The 25,164-nt window shown below is 36.9% G+C and overlaps 1 protein-coding gene across 1 annotated transcript; it reads left to right on the top strand.

The window, feature by feature from the left end:
* On the top strand, nt 1-24,778 carry LOC142377212 (inter-alpha-trypsin inhibitor heavy chain H3-like). The gene is made up of 26 exons (XM_075461103.1): nt 1-484; nt 2,245-2,405; nt 2,541-2,645; nt 2,991-3,153; nt 3,240-3,350; nt 4,227-4,355; nt 4,522-4,638; nt 4,734-4,902; nt 4,988-5,098; nt 5,553-5,734; nt 5,888-6,067; nt 6,167-6,291; nt 9,745-9,965; nt 10,427-10,444; nt 11,532-11,549; nt 12,637-12,654; nt 13,742-13,759; nt 15,427-15,444; nt 16,011-16,031; nt 16,720-16,764; nt 20,909-20,980; nt 22,211-22,318; nt 22,777-22,945; nt 23,897-24,045; nt 24,231-24,315; nt 24,427-24,778. The coding sequence occupies exons 1-26, from the start codon at nt 413-415 to the stop codon at nt 24,539-24,541; spliced, it is 2,700 nt and encodes an 899-aa protein (XP_075317218.1). The 5' UTR covers nt 1-412; the 3' UTR covers nt 24,542-24,778.
* The last annotated feature ends 386 nt before the right edge of the window (nt 24,779-25,164 follow it).

Genomic DNA, 25,164 nt, shown 5'->3' on the forward strand with positions numbered 1-25,164 from the left:
CATATACAAGGCTTTGTAAATCTAGTGAAAATAATACATATGCACAACTGAGATTCTACACAATACTATATCATCAATATATCAATACTATTTCACTTTCACTATTTCACTTTCATAAAAACACCCTTCGTTCTCCACAGTTACTAATTTTTAAGCTGAATTTTGAAACTAGTGCTGTGTTTTCTTGTCATGAAAAGTTTGGTTAGTCCTACCAAAGCTGGGAAGCGGACAATAACATTTACGGTAAATTTCTCCTTTTTTAGGAGGCGCAGGGGGAGTTTGTTTGTGTGTGGGCTCTCTGCCATGTGTGCAGTGAGGAGGCTTCTGAAAGAGGAGGAGACCGCATACATACAATTGCTAGAGTTTAACAGATAGTTTCAGGTGGTTAGGTTGCACTCTGGTCTAAGGCATCATGGGGAGAGCTGTGGCGCAACTCACCGTCCTTGGGCTTCTGCTGGCTTTGGCTGCCACGCTACCAAGCAAGGTATGGACACACAACATTAGTGCAAGAAAACAGACTGTACTTCACCTATATTTGAAATGGATATTTAACTGGTATGTGGAAATTGTCTTTTTTGGTGTCGCTGCATCTTTCTGTCAGTTGCACCACATTGAACTTTTCCTCTGATAAACAGAAAGGGCAGGTTGAAGGACCTACAGGCTAACTGTCCTCAGGGCGATTTCATGTTGTCGATGCGTACATCCGAGATCAAAGTCCTCTCTACGCAGATAAAAAGTATTACTGAGGATAAATGAATACATCAACAGACACATTTCTTCAGACCCTTCATGCAAGCCAGCAGAAAGTGTTGATCTACAGAGCGACTAAAAAATATAAAATGTATTAGTGTGAAATATAAAATTACAATGACTATAACTATACATAAAATGATTAAATAGCCATATGCTTACTACAAGCAGTGCATGTGTTGATTGTGCGAACTGCAGTTTGCACCAATGGTGTTTCGTAATTTGATCTGACCCAATTGTAAATGCTGACTGCGCAAAAGGCATTCTAACTTCACCAAAAATGTTTGGAAATGTTTAAATAGTATGAGGAAGTCTAGTGCAACGGAAAGACTTGTGGCTGCAACTTTTTTCATATGAGACGCAACATTTTCAATGTTACTAATTACAGAAATGACTGTGCAGTTTGTTGTCAGTGACTACATTTCAAATAATTTTGACCCCAGTGGTCACTAAAATGTTGGCAGTTTCACATCTGTTTCAACACTAAGATGATTTAGCTTTAAGGTATGGTTTGTGTGTTGTGTTTGTGTGGTTTAAGAATTAGTGTCAGTCAAGTAATTGGTTGTTTTTTACAGTAGCAAGTGGTATTTATGAGTAAAGAGGTTAATATTGTGTTTGATATATGTATTAATATATGTTTGAATCACAGTGGTGTGTATTTCCTTGCATCTGTTTCATGACCACTTCAAGTTTTTGGACCAACCAACCAGTGAGGATACTTAAGCCTGCTCTTATCTGTCTGACACGCTGAATGAGTTTGCAGGTTCAGACTTGGTTGTAGATTTTTAGGTACATTTAGGTCAGGGTCAAGGCTGATGTTACAGATGTTCAATAACCAAACAATCATGTGTGTCCATTCCTGTATATCAGACATTGTGGGGACATAAATTGCTGATACAGTGACATGACCCATTCTCATTTTCAGGTCAAAGACTTCCTTTACCAAAAACAAATCAAATGAAGGGTCAAATTCTGGTTTGATATTACATTTTAGCGTAAAATCTAGGTTTTAGCAAAGGTTATAGAAACAAAAACGTGTTTGTGTGTACTTTATCCTTACTGCAGGGTCAAAATGATCAACACATAAATTGAATTTTATCTTTAAGACTTGGATTTGGGTGAAGTTTTGGACTGAGGTTAACTTTTAGTATGTTAACAAAGCAGTGCCAAATGATTTTTAGTAATGTTTTATATGTTGTGGGGACTCACCAAAAGCATTGAGTCAGTCACAAGGAAATGTAATGAAGTGCCATTTTCCATTGTGTGCGCATGAGCATTTCAAGTAATTGGCACAAGGGCATACAAGTGTATCCAAAGCTTCTGGTAAATTCAAATTTTAGGTGAAAAATAACAAGAATGGGGAGTGTCTGATGTTACACAAATAATATTCCATCGACCGACACATTGTTTTTTGATCTTTGGTCAGCTGGTCATCAGCCAGTGAGATCGAGCTAGTCATCTTCTTTTTCAAATGTGCTTCCTACGTTTATACAGGATGACTGGAATATCTACAGCTTTCACATCAACTCCACAGTGACCAGTCGTTATGCCACCACTGTCATCACAAGCCGTGTGGCCAATCGCATGGATGAGTCAAAGGAAATTGAATTTCATGTCCAGATTCCTAAGAATGCCTTCATCAGTAAATTCAGAATGTACGAGAAGGAAAAAAATGATCTGTTAATATTAAAAGGCATTTGTTAATCAAATACTGTATATCATTATCACTATTGTTATTTTTAAGAGATCACACAGGCTACTCGAGATTTCAACAAATGCTCGTCTTGCAGGTTTATTGATGGTGAAGCGTATGATGGTGTTGTAAAAACCAAGGAGCAAGCTCAGCAGCAGTACACACAGGCTGTGACCCGTGGCCAAAGTGCTGGGATTGTGAGGTACATGGATCAAAGGATCTGTTTATTGCAAGAAATGGTTTTCTTTGCGATTAAATTCACAAATGTATTTTCATTTCATATTCATATTTATTATATTTTGGCTTTTTTTCTTAATAAATATGCTGTACTTTTGAATTTTCCCCATTGGGGGATGAATAAAGTATTTTTTCTATTCTATTCTACTTTGTATTATCATATCATATCATATCATATCATATCATATCATATCATATCATATACTTCAGTACATCCAGGCCTCTAAAGTATTACAAATACAACTCTCTGAACTTATGCCTGCTATATAGACATACATTCAGCCTAATACAACCTCTCTTCATGTTGTAGCTCTGTTGGGAGAACCTTGGAGCAATTTAAGACTTCTGTAACTGTGGCTGCTCACAAAAAGGTGACCTTTGAACTCACATATGAGGAATTATTGAAACGCACACTTGGCAAATACGAGCTGCAAATCCATGCTCGACCCATGCAGCCCGTCAAGGACTTCAAGGTACGTTTATTATTCTGGAAAACTAAACTAGCTTGACAGAGGTTTTCTTTGTAAGAACTTCTTTTTTCCCTTTATTTTGCTGCCAGGTTGACGTGTTCATTCATGAGAAAGCTGGCATCAGTTTCATCGATGTGAAAGGAGAACTGAGCACCAATGCTCTAGCTAATGCCATCACCAAAACACACGTAGACAAACAGGTAAAGCATACACAGATGCTATGTTCTGTTTCGTATTTAGCTCAATTGCTATCTAATTTGACAAACATTTAACTACAGGTCATGTACTACATGAACCTGTCGGTCTTATTTCTCATCCTCATTTTTATATAATGTGTGTCCTGTATACTCACTATTATATACTGAACTCAACTCGGAGCTCCCAAGTCAAAATTGCATAGTCTTTTCCAAAAACTCTGAGAAATGTTTTAAGAGCAATGTATTCTGCTCACGGGGACAGATCTACAAGCTCTGGTCATCTTTTTGGACCTTTCAGAGTGACAATAAAAAGTTTAAAAGTGGTGACATCATTATTGTGAACATGATTATTGCATCACTTTATTTTCTCTTTGTGATATATGCAGCTTGAAAAACAGAAAAGGCAAATATTTCCTCTCCGACTTCATGAAAAATCTTTTGTGAGTGTTTGCATAGTTTCAAGGAAGTTTCGTGTAGCTTCTTTTTCATGATAGGCCTGTAAACAATTGCTAAATTTGACATATATTCAAAATAATCAATGATTTGGTAAAATACAAAGAGATTCAAATAAATTCATAGAAAACAAAATAATATAGTGCACAAACAAATATCTAATGTGTACATTTTTAATAGGTTGTTCAATAGCATTGATTTTAACAACGTTTGGACTATTTTTGGGACCTGTGTGTGACTAAAAATCTGGATTAAATAAAATAAAAGCCCTGTACACTATGTACATATCTTCCTTCTTAAGAAAAAAAATATATATGCATGCAGAAGGAACTTTTGAGGATTTACCCTGGTACATTGACAATGAAGTTGTAAAATCACTGACTTCTCTCTGTCAGTTGTATAAACCTTTTAAAATTTGTTTTCCAGGCCTGGGTGTATTTCTACCCAACAGAGGACCAACAGAAAACCTGCAGCAACTGTGGAGAACATGGTTTGAATGGAGATCTGATTATTGCCTATGAGGTCAACAGAGACTCTGGAATGGGAGAAATCAAGGTAACACTGTTAATATCCCGAGAGCTGTTACCCTTATATGGTCTATTAGCAGGGGACATACAAAAATACACGAGTTAGACAAATCTACTTAAATGGATTCTATATTTTCCTTTGCCTCTTTGTCAATCTTTTAATGGATCAAACTTTTCTTTGACTCCCTCAACAGGCATCAGATGGGTACTTTGTCCATCACTTTGCTCCATCTAATCTTCCCCAAATACCCAAAAATGTCGTCTTTGTTATTGATCAAAGTGGCTCAATGAGTGGTAAAAAAATCCAGCAGGTAGAGTCACAAAAAGCTTGTCAGATCTGTACACCATTTAAGAACACAAATAAATGGTTTCTTACCGAATTGTGCTAACGTTTTTTCTTACACAGACCAGAACAGCATTAGTCCATATTTTGAATGACCTGGCGGAGGATGACTTCTTTGGTCTTATCACTTTTGATCATGAAATTCTTCACTGGAAACAAGAACTCGTTCGGGCCACCAGTGATAATCTGCAAGGAGCCAAGAGTTATGCCAGGAGTATTCAAAGCAGAGGATGTGAGATTTCTCAGAAAACATTTATATTTTGGAATATGAAAATTTAGGAGCAGGATGGAATTTAAATTTATTTTTTTAATTTCAGCTACGAACATTAATGCAGCAGTTCTGGAGGGAACACGTTTACTGAATGCACATCCCAGAGAAGGTTCAGCATCTATTCTTATACTTCTCACCGATGGAGACCCAACCTCAGGTTATCAGATAACACAACCGCACTGCACACTTGCAGGAATTCTTTATAAATGGCACTTTATTGACACAAAAAGAAGCAACTAAAAAGGCTGGAAAGTTTTTTTTGTAGACACTGTACGTGAGAGTAATTTCCTGAAAAGATTAACACTGCAGCCTATTTTCTGGGTGACTGTTTAGCTGTCACGCCATATAAGAGTTAGCTATGTTATTAGTTAACAGTAATTTAAGTTCAATAAAGGCAATAAAGGCGATTCTGATATCTCTCACTAGTATGCTCCATCAGTGTGCATAAGAGGAAAGAAAGAAACAATTTATATTGTTTGACAGATGGAATAAAAAGCCCTCAAACACGACAACACACTCTATTCCATTTTTCAGGGATGGCTCAGATGGTTTTCAATGGTAATATGGAAGTAACGTTTAAGTTTAACTAGGTATGTTTTGTGTCCTTTCAGGGGTGACAAATCCTGCTAAAATTCAGTCAAATGTAAGACGGGCCATTGCAGGCAAATTCCCCCTCTACTGTCTTGGTTTTGGGTTCGATGTCAATTTTGAGTTCCTTGAGAAAATGTCGCTGCAGAACAGTGGCGAGGCGAGACGGATTTATGAAGACTCTGATGCTGATTTACAACTAAAGGTACTTTCTACACGATGCCAACACTCTATTTAGCAGGTGATTTCCCACATTTCCACTTTTTGATGTAGAAATGTGAGAGATCAGTATGATTTGAGTCCGGTTGACTGTGGCAAGGCTAAACACACTTATTGTTACCATGTTGTGTCTTAACAGGGTTTTTATAAAGAGGTGGCGGTTCCTCTGTTGACAGAGGTGACAATGATTTATATTGGTGGGACCAATCTAACCCAGACTAACTTCAGTTATTATTATAATGGTTCTGAGATTGTGGTGGCCGGTGAGATCACTGACAACGACATTGAGACCTTCACTCCACAAGTTGTGGGCATTTCAGTAAGGATCAGTCCACATCACACAATCAACTGCAAACCTCGTAGATCTTTGTGAAAGAACTTTCTGTACTGATAACACAATGTGTTTGTAACCTGACAGAAGAATAGAAGGGTGACATTTTCGAACACAAGCTCTTCCATGGTGACCTCTACTGAAACGGCATCTGGAGGCCTCCTCCAGAGGGTTTGGGCCTACCTCACAGTCAAACAGCTTCTGGAGAAAGAGTGAGTGTGATTCAGGCCATCTTTTCTCTTTGTTCTTGCTTGTTATCAGTTATTTATTAAGGGGATTATTTCACTGTTAAACCAACTACACTATAAGGATATTGTTTTGTAGTCTGACTACTTCAGTAAGGTGTAGGTGTATATTAATACAGCTGAATTCCCAGTATTACTGCTTATACTTGCATATTTCTCTGTTGTTGTTTTTATTGTTAGTTTTTTTTGTGAAACTGCTAAATACATAAGAAATTGCAACTGAGCATCCCATCAAAACTACAAGTCAACTCGCATTCGCTTAGACATTTGCAGACAGTGGGTCTGCTCTAATAAAGGATTTTTTTTTCTAACCGCAGTATCATCTGACATAATCACAATTCAGGTAACTAAAATACAATGTAATTCATACTAAGCTTACATATAAGATGATCTCTGACATAGAAAGTTAGACCTAAACATTTACTCACAGAGCTAACAGTGTCAGAAATACTTCAGTCAACAATTCGATTCTCCTCCTGAGCATGTATACTGGTACAAGGATGGTGATCCAGTTAAATGAAGAAGTTAGGCTGTAACCAGAACTCCTCTCAAATGTGTAACAGGAGTTTATTGAACCGGTGCAGAGATACAATCCTCTTCCATTCTGAACTTCAGATACATGCGTGGTTTGCACAGACGGATCAAAAAAAAAATATCAGATGCATTTGGTATCCTAAAATAACATCCAAGTAACTGAAGGGAAAGTAATGTTGCATTAGCTATCTCAATCAATCTCCAATGCTAAGACTTAATAATTGTGACAGCTTAACCAAACTACTTACCCTAAGAATGTCACAGACACTATTCCAGCATTTAAGCTAAGAGCAACATAGCAGATAAACTTTACAGAATTGACTTAATGCTTATTTCATTTTACACAAAATCCAAAAGTACAAGTGGCTCCATGCACAATTAGCATTCTGAATAGTAGAGGTGATGTAGCAATTCATAACCACAGGGCCCATTAAGAAAACAGCAACAATTCTACATCACAAAAGACAAGTCCAAACTAGAAGAATGCTCCTTTGTAACAGCAGTAAAAAGTATTGATGGAATCAGCTCAAAACCAGATGGTGTCGTAGCTGAAGTAGTTATAGGATAGAAAGACACACTCATTCATGATGCAACAAAATCTCCGCCCAAAAATCAAGGATTATCCAAACATTTGAACAGTTTAAATGTTTTATTTTTTTTGAATGCTTGATAATTAAAAAAACGTTAGAAAAAAGTTAGAGAGACAAAAAGTCATGGCACTTATCTCTTTAGCGACCTGAGAGTTTTAAAATTTAAGTGGTTTTAATAGCTTAAAGTATGGAGGAGTTGTTACATGAACAAAAACCAACGCTCGAATAAAAAATTTCAAAAGCTTGTGGATATAGGAAAACAATATGCTGGCCGAGCATTCACACAATTAAAGTACTCCTTAAACCTGCTTTACTGTATAAATCCACCAGGGGGCTCTCTGCTACAGGTAAAACCTGGGTTTGGCCATTTATATATAGCTTACTTTTTTTGGACATACAGGCAGTTTTCATCGTAAATTATGGCATGACTTACCGCTCTTAAAGTCTTAAATATCACACTAGAAGCAACTAAAAGCAAGCTTCTCATTTCTATCTTAGTATCATAGACTTGCTGGCAGAAAGGATTACTCACTGCTGCAAGAAGAGTCCCAAATGTGTGGCTGTGTTGTTCCACAGTGCAAACTTTTCACAGGCATGGATTAGAAATGATAAGATGCCGAGGTAGTTGAATTTATCTGTCTATTATGGCAGAGGGAAACTTCATATTCATGACACTGCGTGGCAACAGAAAATGAAGTACTCTGCCTCTGACCAGCAATCTGTATCTCAGTTGATTTGAGACTGTGCTGGAGCCCCACTAGTTTTACCCAGGCATATCCAGTGAAACCAAATTTGGAGCCTGAACATAGCACTCAAACACCAGGCAGGTGGAAGGAGAGAGGCTGGGTGCTCATGTAATATCATCAGTGACACCACGACATTTTCTCATACAAAGTAGTTGTTTGCCGCTGTGTTCAGGTTTAAAATACGGCTTTAATTCACTTTAATTTGTCTTTACTTTATCACTTTATTACATTATAAAAGCACGTAGAGTGATAAGTATGGCCATGTTTCTCTAAAAGACCGTTAAATGTGGACATTTAAAAATATGCAGGGCTTTTTTAAAATATTTTGTTCTGCAGCCATTGATAAAAAGTTGCAAGCATATTTCTGAATCAATACACAGATGGTTAACATATATACATATGGATATGGATTTTTTTTTTATCAGATTAGATATTGAAGATATCTAGATAGCTAGAAGAGTCCCTGAAGTTTGAAGGGATGCTTTGAAACCAAAGATGAAGTGATATTAAAATACATAATGATATATAGATATCTTGATTAACTTAATCAATTCAATTCAGTAATCTCAAGGCACTTAAATAATAAAGTCCAATTCAAGAAAATTGGAATTCAATTAATTGTAATTATAATTATTTTCAAAATAATCCAATTCATTCATATAAAGCCAATTCAAAAAAAAAAATTTGTAGCTAAGGAAACACAAATATTGTGCCGAAACTTGTCTTCAGTCCAATCTCCCGTCCTGAGCGTGCCTGAGGCGACTGTAGAAAGGAACGACTCTCTTTTATAAATATAAATATAAACAGGAAGAAACCCCTGGCAGAAGCAGACTCAGGAAGGGTGGCCATCCGCCTCGACCAGCTTGGGTTTGAGAAGACAGAAAGAGGGGACAACAAACCCTGTAACACCATTCAAAGGATACCTGTTGGAACAGGGAAACACGAGCTAATGACCACAATAACATGTACATAATATAATTTGAGAAATTAAACGGGGAAAAAGAGAGTAAAGTGAGGAAAGGTGTGACAGATGAGGCCCCCCAGCAGTCTAGGCCTATAGCAGTTTAACTATGGGATGTTTCAGGATCACCTGAGCCATACCTAACTATAAGCTTTATCAAATAGGAAAGTTTTAAGCCTGGTCTTAAAAGTGGAAAGCTTCTCGGACATTTACTGGCAGCTTATTCCACAAGAGAGGGGCCTGATAACTGAAGGCTCTGCCCCCCATTCTACTTTTAGAAACTCTGGGAACCTCAAGTAAACCTGCAGTTTGGGAGCAAAGTGCTCTGATAGGAAAACATCTTATAATGAGATCTTTAAGATATGATGGAGCTCGGTCATTAAGAGCTTTATATGTTAGGGGAAGAATCTTACATTCTATTCTGAATTTAACAGGGAGCCAATGAAGAGAAGCTAAAACTGGAGAAATATGATCTCTGCTGTTAGTTCTCATCAGAACTCTGGCTGCAGCATTTTGCATAAAAAAGCTTTTCAGAGAATATGTGAGCTCAGCCCAATTCTTTATCAATATATATATATTTATTACACAGGCTGTTGTTATCTGGATCTGAGAGAGAGGAAGTGAAGAAAGAAGCCTTGGAGCTGTCCCTGAAGTACAGTTTTGTGACCCCACTCACATCCATGGTGGTCACCAAACCTCAGGGTGAGAGCACCGATGTGCTTCACAAACCCAAGGAGGGTGAAACCCCACACAACAGGCAAGGAGGGTTTGGTTTGGCAATGCCGGCACCAAATATGCAACATACCTCACGTGAGTAACACAATTATTCGCACCTCATCCACATAGCTGTGGGTTGTCCCAATAACACAAACGTAACTGTGCAAGTAGGAAGTTTCAACTGGCAAAGTAATGTCGTAACAATAATGCTAAACTTTAAAAAAGTAACAGCAATAAATCTGTAAACATAATCTTTGTTACCTAAGCTGTTGATATTAGCTATGGCTAAACGAAAATAAATAAATAAACCATGATAAATTATTTGTCAGATACTTACATTTTACCCGAGGAGTGATGTCATTTTGAAATGAAAATCAGAATGTTTTTGTTAAATGAAGAACTTTCAAACAAAGGGGCAATAAAAAAAACTGCCAGGGTTTGTGTGAGGATGCATGCTAATTTACAGTCTGTTGTTATTTCAAAGTGAACATTGTTATTTCAGTAAACAGCTGAACCTTCATAACATGTTATTCTCTTTTTTTCTTTTTCAATAGGACATCCTCCTTTATATGGTATGTATCCTGAGAGAAGTATGGCAAATTAATAATTACACATATGATGTTGGCTCTAACTCTGCACAAAATGTTTTACATGGTCACAGAGTTGATCAGTTTTGAAATGAGTGACTATCCACAAACTCATTCACAACCAAACAGATCTCATCTATGTTCAAATAATGAAAAATGACCCAGTGTAGTAATCAGGAAAATATGTGGATTACCAGTGTGTACATTTCTGATACAACTGATGCTGAGAAAAGACTGCTTTACCAATGTACACTGCATGCATTATTAACAGGTGACTTGCATTCATCAGGAATTACTGTATTGTTGAATTAATACAATTGTAGTTAGTTTACCCAGTGAATAAGCAACTATATTTTAGAACATTTGAATATTAGCAACAGATGCTAGTAAACATTGCTTTCCTATCTGGACCAAGTTGGAGGTATATGGAGTAACTATTAATGCGTGTGCACCATTAATTACTGCGTTTAAGCATGTAGCATATATTAATGTCATCAAACAATTGTGCTTGGAGGCCTACATATTTTTTCTAAAAACATGACGATGATGGAATGTTTACACACTGAGAGGGGTACACTGTATCCAGTGTAGCTACGAGAGTGAGGAGAAGACTGATGTCGTGTTGAAAACGCACCTCATCCACACAGCTGTGGGTTGTCCCAATAACACAAACGTAACTGTGCAAGTGGAAAGTTTCAACTGGCAAAGTAATGTCGTAACAATAATGCTAAACTTTAAAAAAGTAACAGCAATAAATCTGTAAACATAATCTTTGTTACCTAAGCTGTTGATATTAGCTATGGCTAAACGAAAATAAATAAATAAACCATGATAAATTATTTGTCAGATACTTACATTTTACCCGAGGAGTGATGTCATTTTGAAATGAAAATCAGAATGTTTTTGTTAAATGAAGAACTTTCAAACAAAGGGGCAATAAAAAAAACTGCCAGGGTTTGTGTGAGGATGCATGCTAATTTACAGTCTGTTGTTATTTCAAAGTGAACATTGTTATTTCAGTAAACAGCTGAACCTTCATAACATGTTATTCTCTTTTTTTCTTTTTCAATAGGACAACCTGGTTTATCTAGTATGTATCCTAAGAGAAGTATGGCAAATTAGTAATTACATATATGATGTTGGCTCTAACTCTGCACAAAATGTTTTACATGGTCACAGAGTTAATCAGTTTTGAAATGAGTGACTATCCACAAACTCATTCACAACCAAACAGATCTCATCTATGTTCAAATAATGAAAAATGACCCAGTGTAGTAATCAGGAAAATATGTGGATTACCAGTGTGTACATTTCTGATACAACTGATGCTGAGAAAAGACTGCTTTACCAATGTACACTGCATGCATTATTAACAGGTGACTTGCATTCATCAGGAATTACTGTATTGTTGAATTAATACAATTGTAGTTAGTTTACCCAGTGAATAAGCAACTATATTTTAGAACATTTGAATATTAGCAACAGATGCTAGTAAACATTGCTTTCCTATCTGGACCAAGTTGGAGGTTTATGGAGTAACTATTAATGCGTGTGTACCATTAATTACTGCGTTTAAGCATGTAGCATATATTAATGTCATTAAACAATTGTGCTTGGAGGCCTACATATTTTTTCTAAAAACATGACGATGATGGAATGTTTACACACTGAGAGGGGTACACTGTATCCAGTGTAGCTACGAGAGTGAGGAGAAGACTGATGTCGTGTTGAAAATGCACCTCATCCACACAGCTGTGGGTTGTCCCAATAACACAAACGTAACTGTGCAAGTGGAAAGTTTCAACTGGCAAAGTCATGTCGAAACAATAATGCTAAACTTTAAAAAAGTAACAGCAATAAATCTGTAAACATTAGCTTTGTTACCTAAGCTGTTGATATTAGCTATGGCTAAACGAAAATAAATAAATAAACCATGATAAATAATTTGTCAGATACTTACATTTTACCCGAGGAGTGATGTCATTTTGAAATGAAAATCAGAATGTTTTTGTTAAATGAAGAACTTTCAAACAAAGGGGCAATAAAAAAAACTGCCAGGGTTTGTGTGAGGATGCATGCTAATTTACAGTCTGTTGTTATTTCAAAGTGAACATTGTTATTTCAGTAAACAGCTGAACCTTCATAACATGTTATTCTCTTTTTTTCTTTTTCAATAGGACATCCTCCTTTATATGGTATGTATCCTGAGAGAAGTATGGCAAATTAATAATTACACATATGATGTTGGCTCTAACTCTGCACAAAATGTTTTACATGGTCACAGAGTTGATCAGTTTTGAAATGAGTGACTATCCACAAACTCATTCACAACCAAACAGATCTCATCTATGTTCAAATAATGAAAAATGACCCAGTGTAGTAATCAGGAAAATATGTGGATTACCAGTGTGTACATTTCTGATACAGCTGATGCTGAGAAAAGACTGCTTTACCAATGTACACTGCATGCATTATTAACAGGTGACTTGCATTCATCAGGAATTACTGTATTGTTGAATTAATACAATTGTAGTTAGTTTACCCAGTGAATAAGCAACTATATTTTAGAACATTTGAATATTAGCAACAGATGCTAGTAAACATTGCTTTCCTATCTGGACCAAGTTGGAGGTATATGGAGTAACTATTAATGCGTGTGCACCATTAATTACTGCGTTTAAGCATGTAGCATATATTAATGTCATCAAACAATTGTGCTTGGAGGCCTACATATTTTTTCTAAAAACATGACGATGATGGAATGTTTACACACTGAGAGGGGTACACTGTATCCAGTGTAGCTACGAGAGTGAGGAGAAGACTGATGTCGTGTTGAAAACGCATCTCATCCACACAGCTGTGGGTTGTCCCAATAACACAAACGTAACTGTGCAAGTGGAAAGTTTCAACTGGCAAAGTAATGTCGTAACAATAATGCTAAACTTTAAAAAAGTAACAGCAATAAATCTGTAAACATAATCTTTGTTACCTAAGCTGTTGATATTAGCTATGGCTAAACGAAAATAAATAAATAAACCATGATAAATAATTTGTCAGATACTTACATTTTACCCGAGGAGTGATGTCATTTTGAAATGAAAATCAGAATGTTTTTGTTAAATGAAGAACTTTCAAACAAAGGGGCAATAAAAAAAACTGCCAGGGTTTGTGTGAGGATGCATGCTAATTTACAGTCTGTTGTTATTTCAAAGTGAACATTGTTATTTCAGTAAACAGCTGAACCTTCATAACATGTTATTCTCTTTTTTTCTTTTTCAATAGGACTTCCTGGTTTATCTGGTATGTATCCTAAGAGAAGTATGGCAAATTAGTAATTACATATATGATGTTGGCTCTAACTCTGCACAAAATGTTTTACATGGTCACAGAGTTGATCAGTTTTGAAATGAGTGACTATCCACAAACTCATTCACAACCAAACAGATCTCATCTATGTTCAAATAATGAAAAATGACCCAGTGTAGTAATCAGGAAAATATGTGGATTACCAGTGTGTACATTTCTGATACAACTGATGCTGAGAAAAGACTGCTTTACCAATGTACACTGCATGCATTATTAACTGGTGACTTGCATTCATCAGGAATTACTGTATTGTTGAATTAATACAATTGTAGTTAGTTTACCCAGTGAATAAGCAACTATATTTTAGAACATTTGAATATTAGCAACAGATGCTAGTAAACATTGCTTTCCTATCTGGACCAAGTTGGAGGTATATGGAGTAACTATTAATGCGTGTGTACCATTAATTACTGCGTTTAAGCATGTAGCATATATCAATGTCATTAAACAATTGTGCTTGGAGGCCTACATATTTTTTCTAAAAACATGACGATGATGGAATGTTTACACACTGAGAGGGGTACACTGTATCCAGTGTAGCTACGAGAGTGAGGAGAAGACTGATGTCGTGTTGAAAATGCACCTCATCCACACAGCTGTGGGTTGTCCCAATAACACAAACGTAACTGTGCAAGTGGAAAGTTTCAACTGGCAAAGTCATGTCGAAACAATAATGCTAAACTTTAAAAAAGTAACAGCAATAAATCTGTAAACATTAGCTTTGTTACCTAAGCTGTTGATATTAGCTATGGCTAAACGAAAATAAATAAATAAACCATGATAAATTATTTGTAAGATACTTACATTTTACCCGAGGAGTGATGTCATTTTGAAATTAAAATCAGAATGTTTTTGTTAAATGAAGAACTTTCAAACAAAGAGGCAATAAAAAAAACTGCCAGGGTTTGTGTGAGGATGCATGCTAATTTACAGTCTGTTGTTATTTCAAAGTGAACATTGTTATTTCAGGGAGCTTGCTCTTTTTCCAAATTAAAATTCCAGACTTTTTTAAAACTGATACTTTTTTTCCCCCCAAAACCTTAACTTTATGTACTTGTAACTTGTGTGCCTACTTCATTGGTTGAGATTGTACCAACTGTGTTTATTAGAAATGTTCATTTTTATAGGCTAGTATTCAATGAACAAATGCATTATTCACAGTTTTACTGATGACAACGTTTCAAAACATGAAAATCACAAGTACATGAATTTCACATCAAACAAGTGTCACAAAAACTATCTATAAAAAAAAATGAATGAATGGGTGGATGAATGTATGTAGAATTCAGTGTCTTCACTCACATCTCATCCCATTAGGCTAATACAGTACGTGACCAGTTAGTAAAATTATAGTTTTATAGCCTACCTTCCTATTTCTCATTTCACAATGCCTTTGAGCATACTGTAAAATGCTACCATACATTTATTTTCCATACTTTATTAAGACTTTCACACAAAATTCAAGACTTTTCAAAGTCTGGAAAACAGTGCTTCAAAATTCCATACTTATTAAGACTTTCAAGACTTGCTCAAGCACCCTGTATTTCAGTAAACAGCTGAACCTTCATAACATGTTATTCTCTTTTTTTCTTTTTCAATAGGACTTCCTGGTTTATCTGGTATGTATTCTGAGAGAAGTATGGCAAATTAGTAATTACACATATGATGTTGGCTCTAACTCTGCACAAAATGTTTTACATGGTCACAGAGTTAATCAGTTTAAAAATGAGTGACTATCCACAAACTCATTCACAACCAAACAGATCTCATCTATGTTCAAATAATGAAAAATGACCCAGTGTAGTAATCAGGAAAATATGTGGATTACCAGTGTGTACATTTAAACACGTAAACAACTGTCAGATTTATGTTTTAGGGGAGTTTTTCATTTGCTGGTGACTTTAGACACCCTAATGTATGCTCCCAGGTTAAACAAAAAAAAAAAGTGATTGTCCACAGCATGTCCCCTTTAAGTCAATTTTAAATGATCTTTAAATGCACAAAGAAAACAGAATTTCGAATGTGTTTTACCAGAACACCCACTTATCACCAGATCTGGTTGTCCCTTTCAACCACTCAGTTTGGAGGGTGCACGCTAATTTACAGTCAATTGTTATTTCAGTGTACAACTTAAGCTTCATAACACGTTATCATCTCTTTTCTTTTTCATTTCTTGATTATGAAGATGATGCACTTGATGACCCAGGTATGCAATATTACAGATAAGTGCTTTGTTATGATGTTGGTCCAAACTCACAACCCAACAGATGCTAGTTAACATCGCTTTCCTATCTGGACCAAGTTGGAGATACATAGAGTAACTACTTATAAACTGTCTGTACCATTAAGTACTGCATTTTAACATGTAGCAATGTCATTAAACAGTCCACTGTTATTTCAAAGTGAACATATTTATTTCAGTAAACATTTGGTGTCACGGGTGTAGGCGGTGGCGAGGAAAGAGGACCCAAGTGCAGAAACCAGTGAGAGTCAGATGATAGAATGAATGGCAACTAGTTTATTATAAAACAAAAGACACGGCAAAAACGGAAATACAAAAAATGTCAGGGGAAAACAAAAACACAATATAAAGAATACTTCAGACTGGCTTTACTCAAGGAAAAGGTACAAGCCAAGGGGTTAGAAACGGTGAGGATCTGACAAATGCTGAGGAAAAACCAGGAGACTAAATACTGTGGGGAGAGGGATTAGGGAATGACTGCAGCTGGGGATATCAGAACACATGTGAAGGGAGTGGAGATGATGACTGACAGCTAACTGAGGAAAGAGATGAGGAAATGGCAACACTGAAACCAGGCAGAAAAAAACACAAAATAAACAGTTCGTGACAACTGAAGCTTCATAACAAGTTATCATGTTTATTATTTTTTTAGAACCAATTCACAAGATAACCTACTCAAGTTATTTTCCTACTGGAGGTAAGACACATCTTATATAGGTGTTCTGTTATGATGTTGGTTCAAACTCTGCAAAAATGTTTGACAAGGCTGCTTTACCAATGTACACTGCATACATTATTAACAGGAGACTTGTATTTATCAGGAATTACTCTATTGTTGAACTAGTAAAATGTAGTCAATCCACCATGTTTATGAATATTCATCCTCATCATTTATCTCCTTTGTGATAAAGTATATTGAATAAATAAGTACATTACAATTCTTTTACTTACCCAAATTCCAGAAAAGTTGAGACTCCAATGACTTTCAAACCTCATAAACCAATATTTTTTTAATATTTCATCATCTACATTGTACAATATCATCAATAGATTCAGAGAATCTGGAGACATCTCTTTGGGAAAGGGACATGGGGGAAAATTGATATTGGATGATCATTATCTTTGGCCCTATCTTTTGTCATGGGAATCACTGCATGGACTCAGGAAAACTTCCAGAAGTCCTTGTCTGTGAACACAGTTCACTGTACCATCCACAAATGCAGGCTAAAAATCTGTCACGCAAAGAGGAAACTATATTCTAACATGATCCAGAAACGCCGCTATCTTCTCTCGCCCAAAACTTATTTAAAATGGACTGTAGCAAAGTGAAAAACTGTTCTGTAGTCAGAACAATTTAGATTTTTATTTCTTTTTGAAAATCATGAATGCCACGCAATCCTGGCTAAAGAGAAGAATGACCTTCTGGCTTGTATCAGCACTCAGTTCAAAAGCCTGCATGTCTGATGGTATGGGGGTGCATTAGTACCTGGATGCAGTAACTTTCACATCCGGAAAGACGCCACCACTGCTGAAAGGTACATACAGGTTTTAGAGCAATTCATGGTCCCATCCAGACAACATATGGCCTTGTGTATTTCAGCAAGACACACTGCATACGGCATCAGAATGGCTTTGCAGTTAAAGAGTCTGAGTGCTGCACTGGCCTGCCTCCAGTACAGATATTTCCCTAAGTGAAAACATTTGATACACCATGAAATGCCAAATACAACTAAGGAAACCAGGTGCCCGTGGTGTAGTGGTTAGCACTGTCGCCTCACAGCAAGAGGGTTCCAGGTTCGGTTTTCTGTGTGGAGTTTGCTCCCTGTGAATGTGGGGGTTCTCTCCAGCTTCCTCCCACCATCCAAAAACATGCATGTTAGGTTAATTGGTGTCTCCAAAATTGTCCCTGTGAGTGTGTGTGTGGTTGTTTGTCTTGTTTGTCTCTGTGTGGCCCTGTGATGGATTGGCAACCTGTCCAGGGTGTACTGCTGAGATAGGCCGCAGCCCCCCCAGTTGGATTAAATGGATGGATGGATGGAACTAAGGAAACCCAAACCCAGCACTTAGTAGCTAGAATCCAAACATTCCTCTCGCACAGATCCAGCAACTGGTGTCCTCAGTTCATAGACGTTCACGAAACTGTTGTTAAAACTTCTTTTGAAAAGTGTTGCTGCCATTCAAATTCAAGATAAGCTGTTATTTTTTATGAGATAGATAGATGTCTAATTTTCATAATTTGATATGTTTCTATGTTCTATTATGATTCAAACATTGGTTTATTAGATTTGAAAATCATAGCTTTCAGTTTAGGATTACATTTTGCAACAACTTTTTTGGAGATGGGGTAAGTATTGATGATCAACTTTAGCTCTATCGCTGCAGCCTCCCATAAACTGTACAACGGATGTGCCTCACTGTAGATCTCATATTTCAATACGACCTGAAAAATGTCTTTAATCAGATTATCACCTTTGAGGCCTTCTCTGGTTAGTCAACGAGTTGAGTAATTGGATAAGTGTGTTGCAGCATTGTCCTGCACAAAGATCTAACCGTTCTTCAATGCTTCAAATGAAGAAAGTATCTCTAAGATACTGATAGCCGGTTTTAGTCATTCTTCATCCTGTTTCACCAAGTTGAGAACATTCTGTTCTAACCAGCTGTGTGTGTGTGTGATTTCGTTTTAGGAAGGCAAAGGCAACCTAAAACGTTTTTTAGAAGCAGACAAAAGACTCAACGAGGTTAATGTCCCCCCCCCCCCCCCCCACTATTTCTAAGTCATTCTTTTAATCATGTAATTTTGGCACAAACAAGTAACTGTTTGACTTATATCATATAAGTCTGGGAGGAATGTTTGCAATCAAGTTTAACGGAACATTTTAACAGAAAACTTTAACAGCAGTTCCTTGAAAAATGATTCATCCCCTTTGGCATTTTTAATTCTTTTTAAGTATCTTTTGGGGCTTTTTATGCCTTTAATGATAGGACAGTTGGAGAGAGACAGGAAGCAGAAAGAGGGGGAAGATATGCAGCAAAGGGCCGCTCGGTGCAGGACTCGAACCGGGGCCAGCTGCAGCGAGGACTATAGCCTCTGTACATGGGGCAGCTGCTTAACCCACTACGCCACCAACCGCCCCGCATTTTTAATTTTTTTGTGGCAGCCACGTAGGGCAATTATATCACTGGTCAACACAACGTGCCTACTGCTTTGAAGGCAAAAAATATTTTTTAAAGTAAAGAAAAGAGACTATTAATTTTTAATGAATTATTTGCAGAGCCCCTTAACAGAACTTAAAGGTGCATTAGTGTATGCTTCAGCATACCAAGAGATTTTGGACAATTTCATGCTCCCAACTTTGTGGAAACAGTTTGGGGATGGCCCCTTCCTGTTCCAACATGACTGCGCACCAGTGCACAAAGCCAGGTCCATGAAGACATGGAGGAGCGAGTGTGGTGTGGAAGAACTTGACTGGCACAGAGTCCTGACCTCAACCCGATAGAACACCTTTAGGATGAGTTAGAGCGGAGACTGCGAGCCAGGCCTTCTCGTCCAACAGTGTTTGATTTCACAAATGCGCTTCTGGAAGAATGTTAAACAATTTCCATAAACACACTCCTAAACCTTGTGGAAAGCTTACCCAGAAGAGTTGAAGATGTTATAACTGCAAAGGGTGGGCCGACGTCATTAAATCCTACGTATTAAGAATGGGATGTCATTTAAGTCCATATGCGTGTAAAGGCAGATGAGTGAATACTTTTGGCAATATAGTGTAGGTGAAGGTGCCAAGTTAAAGACAGGAGGATGGTTAGTTTGGATGCAAAACAACAACTAAAATCAATTCATCTCATATTAACCTTACTTTCTAAACATTATCACCACAAAACCTTGGAAAAGACTAGTCATTACGATTCACTTTCAAACAACGGATGTGCTATTCTTAGCCGTGTGGCACTGATGTTGATGCTAATGCCCAGCGTGTTCTGTTGTTACCACAGTCCTTGGAAAATGTTCAGTCCTTGAAGAAAAAGGAGAGGAATGTTCTGTAGTTCATGTCTGTGTGGGTTATATTGAATGCCTTTAGGGCTGAGGTGGGCGTGTGAGTGGATGAGAGAGGCAAGGGGGCGGGACAAGAGTGTGTGAGTGACGGGAGCCTGTTCGTTAGGGTGCGGCTCCGGTGACCGGAGACCAGTGGAGGAGGCACTGAGACTGACTGCTTCTTTTTTTTACGGGGTTACGGCTGACAGTAATCTGTTCTGTTTAATAAAGCAGCTGTTCGCTGATCTTCTTTCGGTCCATCCTTTCAACACGTCCGTCTGGACGTTACGTATACATTTAAATAACAAACAAATGGGGAAAATACCAAGGGGGTGAATAATTGTTCAAGGCTGCATAGGTATGGCTATTATTATAAAGCATCAGTCAAAAGTTCAGACACACCTATCTGTGAATGGGTAGGTGTGCGTACAGTATGTTTTTATGTTTTTTCATGTTCTTTCTATATTTCATACCCAAATTTTAATTTTGGAAAAGCAGGTATGAAGATTTCATGAAACAGCAACTCATGGAATGTTTTTTTTTTTAAATTTTTTTCTTTGTCAAAAAAAGAGACAAAGATTCTAATGTTTTTTTAAGAGAATAAAATATCCTCCAATAAGCATATTCTGCAAAAACTACATAAAAGAAAAAAAAAGTCAGTACTTGTGATACATGGTTGTGGTTAGTTCTCAAAACATGTATGCCCATTTAATCTAAATCCTCCTCAGTCAATACAATCTTCTCTTAATATTCAAAGCTCCTTCATATTGAGGCGTGATCAGTGTCTGCTCTGTAATTTTGTTTATAGATTTTCAACCCATTAAGACTGAAGCACCAAGACCTTCAAATGATTTCCTCCTTGTTGCGAGCCCAACATTTGGTAAAGTATTAATAAGATATGATTAATGGTATACTTTACCACCTGTTTATATTTTAAACACAAATGTTAATATCTAATAAAATGTCAATGAAATTAAATAATATTTTATTAGTCCCTCAGTTACAATGAGGAATTGGGAATTCAGCATTCATTTAAAGGGTGTTTTTATCCAAGCTGGTGTAAGGTTTTTGAAATGACTTATATATCTTATAATATAATATAGAACAATCTTTTTCAGGTTCTAAAAAAGTTGTTAGACATGTTAATTAAAAGCTTCTTCCCTGACAGGCGTGAGCTTTTACTTTATTATCTCCTCATCTGTTTAAGAGGACTGAAGATGATTACACATTTGATATTTACAGTTGTAAGCTGTGAGAGTGAACTCTGTTGGTGAGCCTTCAAAGGAAGTAGACGGGCCTTTCATCAGATAGATCGGCAGTTTAGTTCATTCTGAGAAAAAAAGAACATTCAAGTGAGCCTGGCAACATGAAAAGGCCTGGATGTCCATGCCATGAGAGAAAAACATGACTGCTGGACACTGTTAAAGAAACACCCATCCAAACATTCAATCATGTGAATAACTCTCTCCAGAGGGAAGACATGGAAATCATTCTTAAGTCTTTAGCATAAACAGGCCAGATTAGATAGCTAGATAGGTAAAACATCATAGAAATTCAACTGACTCTGGGGTAGCATTTTTAAAAACAAGAAACTAAGACCAAACTATACCTAGAAAAAATATGTGAAGTCTGTGGCTAATGGTCTAAAGACATTTGTTGGCATGGGCAGGAAGGGCTTCATTTAGTATTGGGTTAAATGTGTTTATTGAGGATGTCACAGAAGACAGAAGCATTCAGATGAAGTGTATAAAGAGCCAAGCTTAATAGCCAGTTTTCCCCACTACAGAACAATCATCAAAACACTTTGCAGAAGCAACTCTCAAGTTTTTGAGGGCAATCGTTCATCAGAACTAGTCCTAGTCCAGCTGCATTTTACAAAAATAAAGGCAGAAAGACCCAGAAACAACCACTTGGATAGCAGTAAAGACCTGGCTCCTTGCTGGTTTCCCTGGGGTCCACTTCTGAGTGGCTGCAAATGTGACAGGAGAATCAAAGGACTCTCAAACAAATGATTAAGCAAATATTTGATATTCTGTCAATTTGTTCTACACATCCATGCATTTCTGACTTTCTGATTTCATGCTTGTGTTGTGTGTCTCTGTCTCTCTAGTTCCCCTTTCCCACAGGTTTTTGATTAAAAATGAGACTCAGTCTCCTCCACTTTGCTTTGACGTCAGTGGAGCTGTCCTCCTTAAACTCCTTCACCATCCCAGCAGGGGTCAGTAACGTCTCTGTTTGTGCCGACACCATTTTCTGGAACACTGTGTATCAATTACTAACATATTGTGATCAAGTTGGAGGTAATAACCATCTTGCATCCTGTCAACACAATATCCACTGTTGCCAGATCTAGTATCAGTAACAAACAATCAGATCTATGAAAACTGAAGAAAAATAGTCCTCCGCACCTTTTTGACTACACATGTGGCAGTCTGTGATGTAGAAGGACCGGCATTGCTAATAGATTTGAATCGATTTGGCTCTAAGGTAATGAAAACACAACAACTGATTGAGCCAAACAATTACATACAACTCGTTTTTAATAATGTAATCAATTGTCACACACCATAACTTCAAACTACGCAGTCAACAAACTTGATCTTTAATAAAAGATAAGTTATTTCTATGCTTATGTCCAGTATGGTGTTGACTTTCATTTGGTCTCTTTTGTACCAGGGCTGTATGTGAATGGTGAACTGGATTCTGTAACAAATGGGGGCTTTCAAAAGATTGTCATCCATCTCAAAACTGACCTGCATGTTGAGTTTAACACACTGGGAATCAAAGTCCAAGAGGGACAAACCGTGACACATCACACTGGACAGGATCTCTTCACAGCTGGAAGGTGACTTTGCAATGCTATGGTCTGAACTTTTGTTTAAATTGTCCTAGTCGCCCACTGGCAAGCACTATGCACGGTGTACCTGGTAAGAACACAGACAGTTTCCACTATTGAGGGAACTATTGAACTATTCCTGTGATATAGTCCTCCTTTCTTCTCATTACTAGACTTAGTTGTGTGTCAATTGCAGTCTTATCCTAAGAAATATAAAATTGTAAATTAGATGGTTTTTAGGGCATAACCATCGGAACACAGAGAAACTGCAATATCTTTAAAGTCCTGACTGAAATGGTCCGATCAATTTGCTCATTTTGGATGAAGAAAGTTTGTTCCAACATAAGAAGGAAACTGTTGTGTTTCTTGTTGCTGCCTTCAAAGCCACCAGCACACATCGCCACACTCCCTTCTCTGTTTAATCATGTTAGTTCAGTTTGGTAAAAGTTTTCAAAAGAGTTGCCATCACTATTAGCACACTTAAACAATCCTAAATGTGAACATTTTTACACCAGACCTTCCTCTTTAAATGGATATACAACACATGTCAGTATGAGAGGGGGCCTGAAGACAGAGATATGAGGTGATGCACTTGGAACTTAATGATCCATTTTGGTGACCAGTAGCTTTCCTTACAATAACACTATTGATAAGAAAGCAAAGAAACATAATTGCTAATATGTTAGCATACAGACTGATTAACCAGTCGCAGATCTAAATAGTCCTTATCACTCGTGATATTTAAAATGTCAATTTGTTGTTGTTTGATGGCGATACACAATTGTACAATTTGCTGTATAAAGTAATGCTTAAAATAACGACCTGTCACGTTTTTGGTTTGTAAAAATCTTCTCCATGGAGGATCTTGGGATTTTACTTCTACTGAATTCCTCTTTTAAAATTCGATAAAAACATCTTAAAGGATAAGTTAATTCAAAGGTGGTGTGTGTATCTTTGCAGTGCGACAATAATCAGGCGGAACAACGAAATAGATGTTGCAGCTGACGACATCCGCATTGTCATCCTAATTCACACGAAGGACGGCAAAGAATTCTATTGGCCGGTCCTAAGACAGAGGTCATCTGCTGATGACATTGAAGGAATTTTAGGTGGGTGAAAAATGTGTTTGTGTGTACATCTCCGCAATGCTTGAAAAGTGAAACATTTGCTTGCATGATATGATATTAGGTCAATAGTTCCTTGAAACAAGGTTTCCACACAGTGGTGTCGGTTGCTACCGAGACAGTCCTGGTGAAGTGTCATATCTTGTGCTGTTGTTGGACTTTGTGTGCAGCTTTGAAGCCAGCAGTGTATGAGGAGGTTCAACAAAATTCCGTCACAAAAGTCAAGATTGAAGATCAAGAGTTTTACGCTACAAGGTATATTTTTTGTACATTTGAATGTTCTACTTTTTAATTAAGAGTTAATTAATTAAGAGAGATTAAGAGTGGAAAAGTAAATTGACCTCCTTTTTGTTTGTTCTTTTGTAGTTCCACTGCTTTTGACTACAGTGTTGCCTCTCCTGTGTCGATGCGCTGCTGGCTCGTTTCAGCTGATGCTGCCCTGCAGAGATCTCTGAATGATTTCCTTGTTGCAAAACTTTAACAAGGAACCATTATGACTGATTTTTATAATATACTTTTAAGAAGAAAAAATATGGCAAACGCCACAGCCTGTTACTAACATGAACTCGTTTTTTTTTGAGTGTCTGTCATGAACTTGATTAATGACATGCTAATGGTCATGCTTTTCTTTCTGCATATTTCAAACATGTGTTACAAAATTATCAAGAAACGAGTATCTAATAAATGAACGCTATATGCTGCACAAATCCCTATTTCCAGAATGAAATAAAAAAATAAAAAAACCTCAATCTGTATTATGTGTTGTTGTTGTTTTTTAACCTTTATTTAATGGACACAGGTCCTATGAGATGGTTTTCATACTGTTCACTAAGCAGTTTAATTATATTTAGAAAAAATTTAAAAAAAGATGTAAGTTTGATGCCACCAACACACTCAAAACAAGTTTGCATGTTTATCCTTGTATAGGGTGCCAAATGTAAAAATGTAGTTAAGCTGTGGTGTACAAATTTTGAATATTTAGCACATTTTCCTCACATTTAAGTTGAAAATGAACCTAAATTAATACTGTAAACATACATTTATAGGACTCTTAAGAGCTGCTATGTACTCTTTATATTTTAACTCTATACTTGTTGTTTACAA

The sequence above is a fragment of the Odontesthes bonariensis genome, chromosome 3 (genome assembly GCF_027942865.1).
Source record: "Odontesthes bonariensis isolate fOdoBon6 chromosome 3, fOdoBon6.hap1, whole genome shotgun sequence".
In the NCBI taxonomy this organism is placed as follows: domain Eukaryota; kingdom Metazoa; phylum Chordata; class Actinopteri; order Atheriniformes; family Atherinopsidae; genus Odontesthes; species Odontesthes bonariensis.

Coding starts and splice junctions, on each gene's coding strand:
- LOC142377212 (XM_075461103.1), top strand. CDS start 413: ATGGGGAGAGCTGTGGCGCAACTCACCGTCCTTGGGCTTCTGCTGGCT. Junction 3,351..4,226: donor AAACACACGTAGACAAACAG/GTAAAGCATACA, acceptor TTTGTTTTCCAG/GCCTGGGTGTATTTCTACCC. Junction 4,903..4,987: donor GAGTATTCAAAGCAGAGGAT/GTGAGATTTCTC, acceptor TTTTAATTTCAG/CTACGAACATTAATGCAGCA.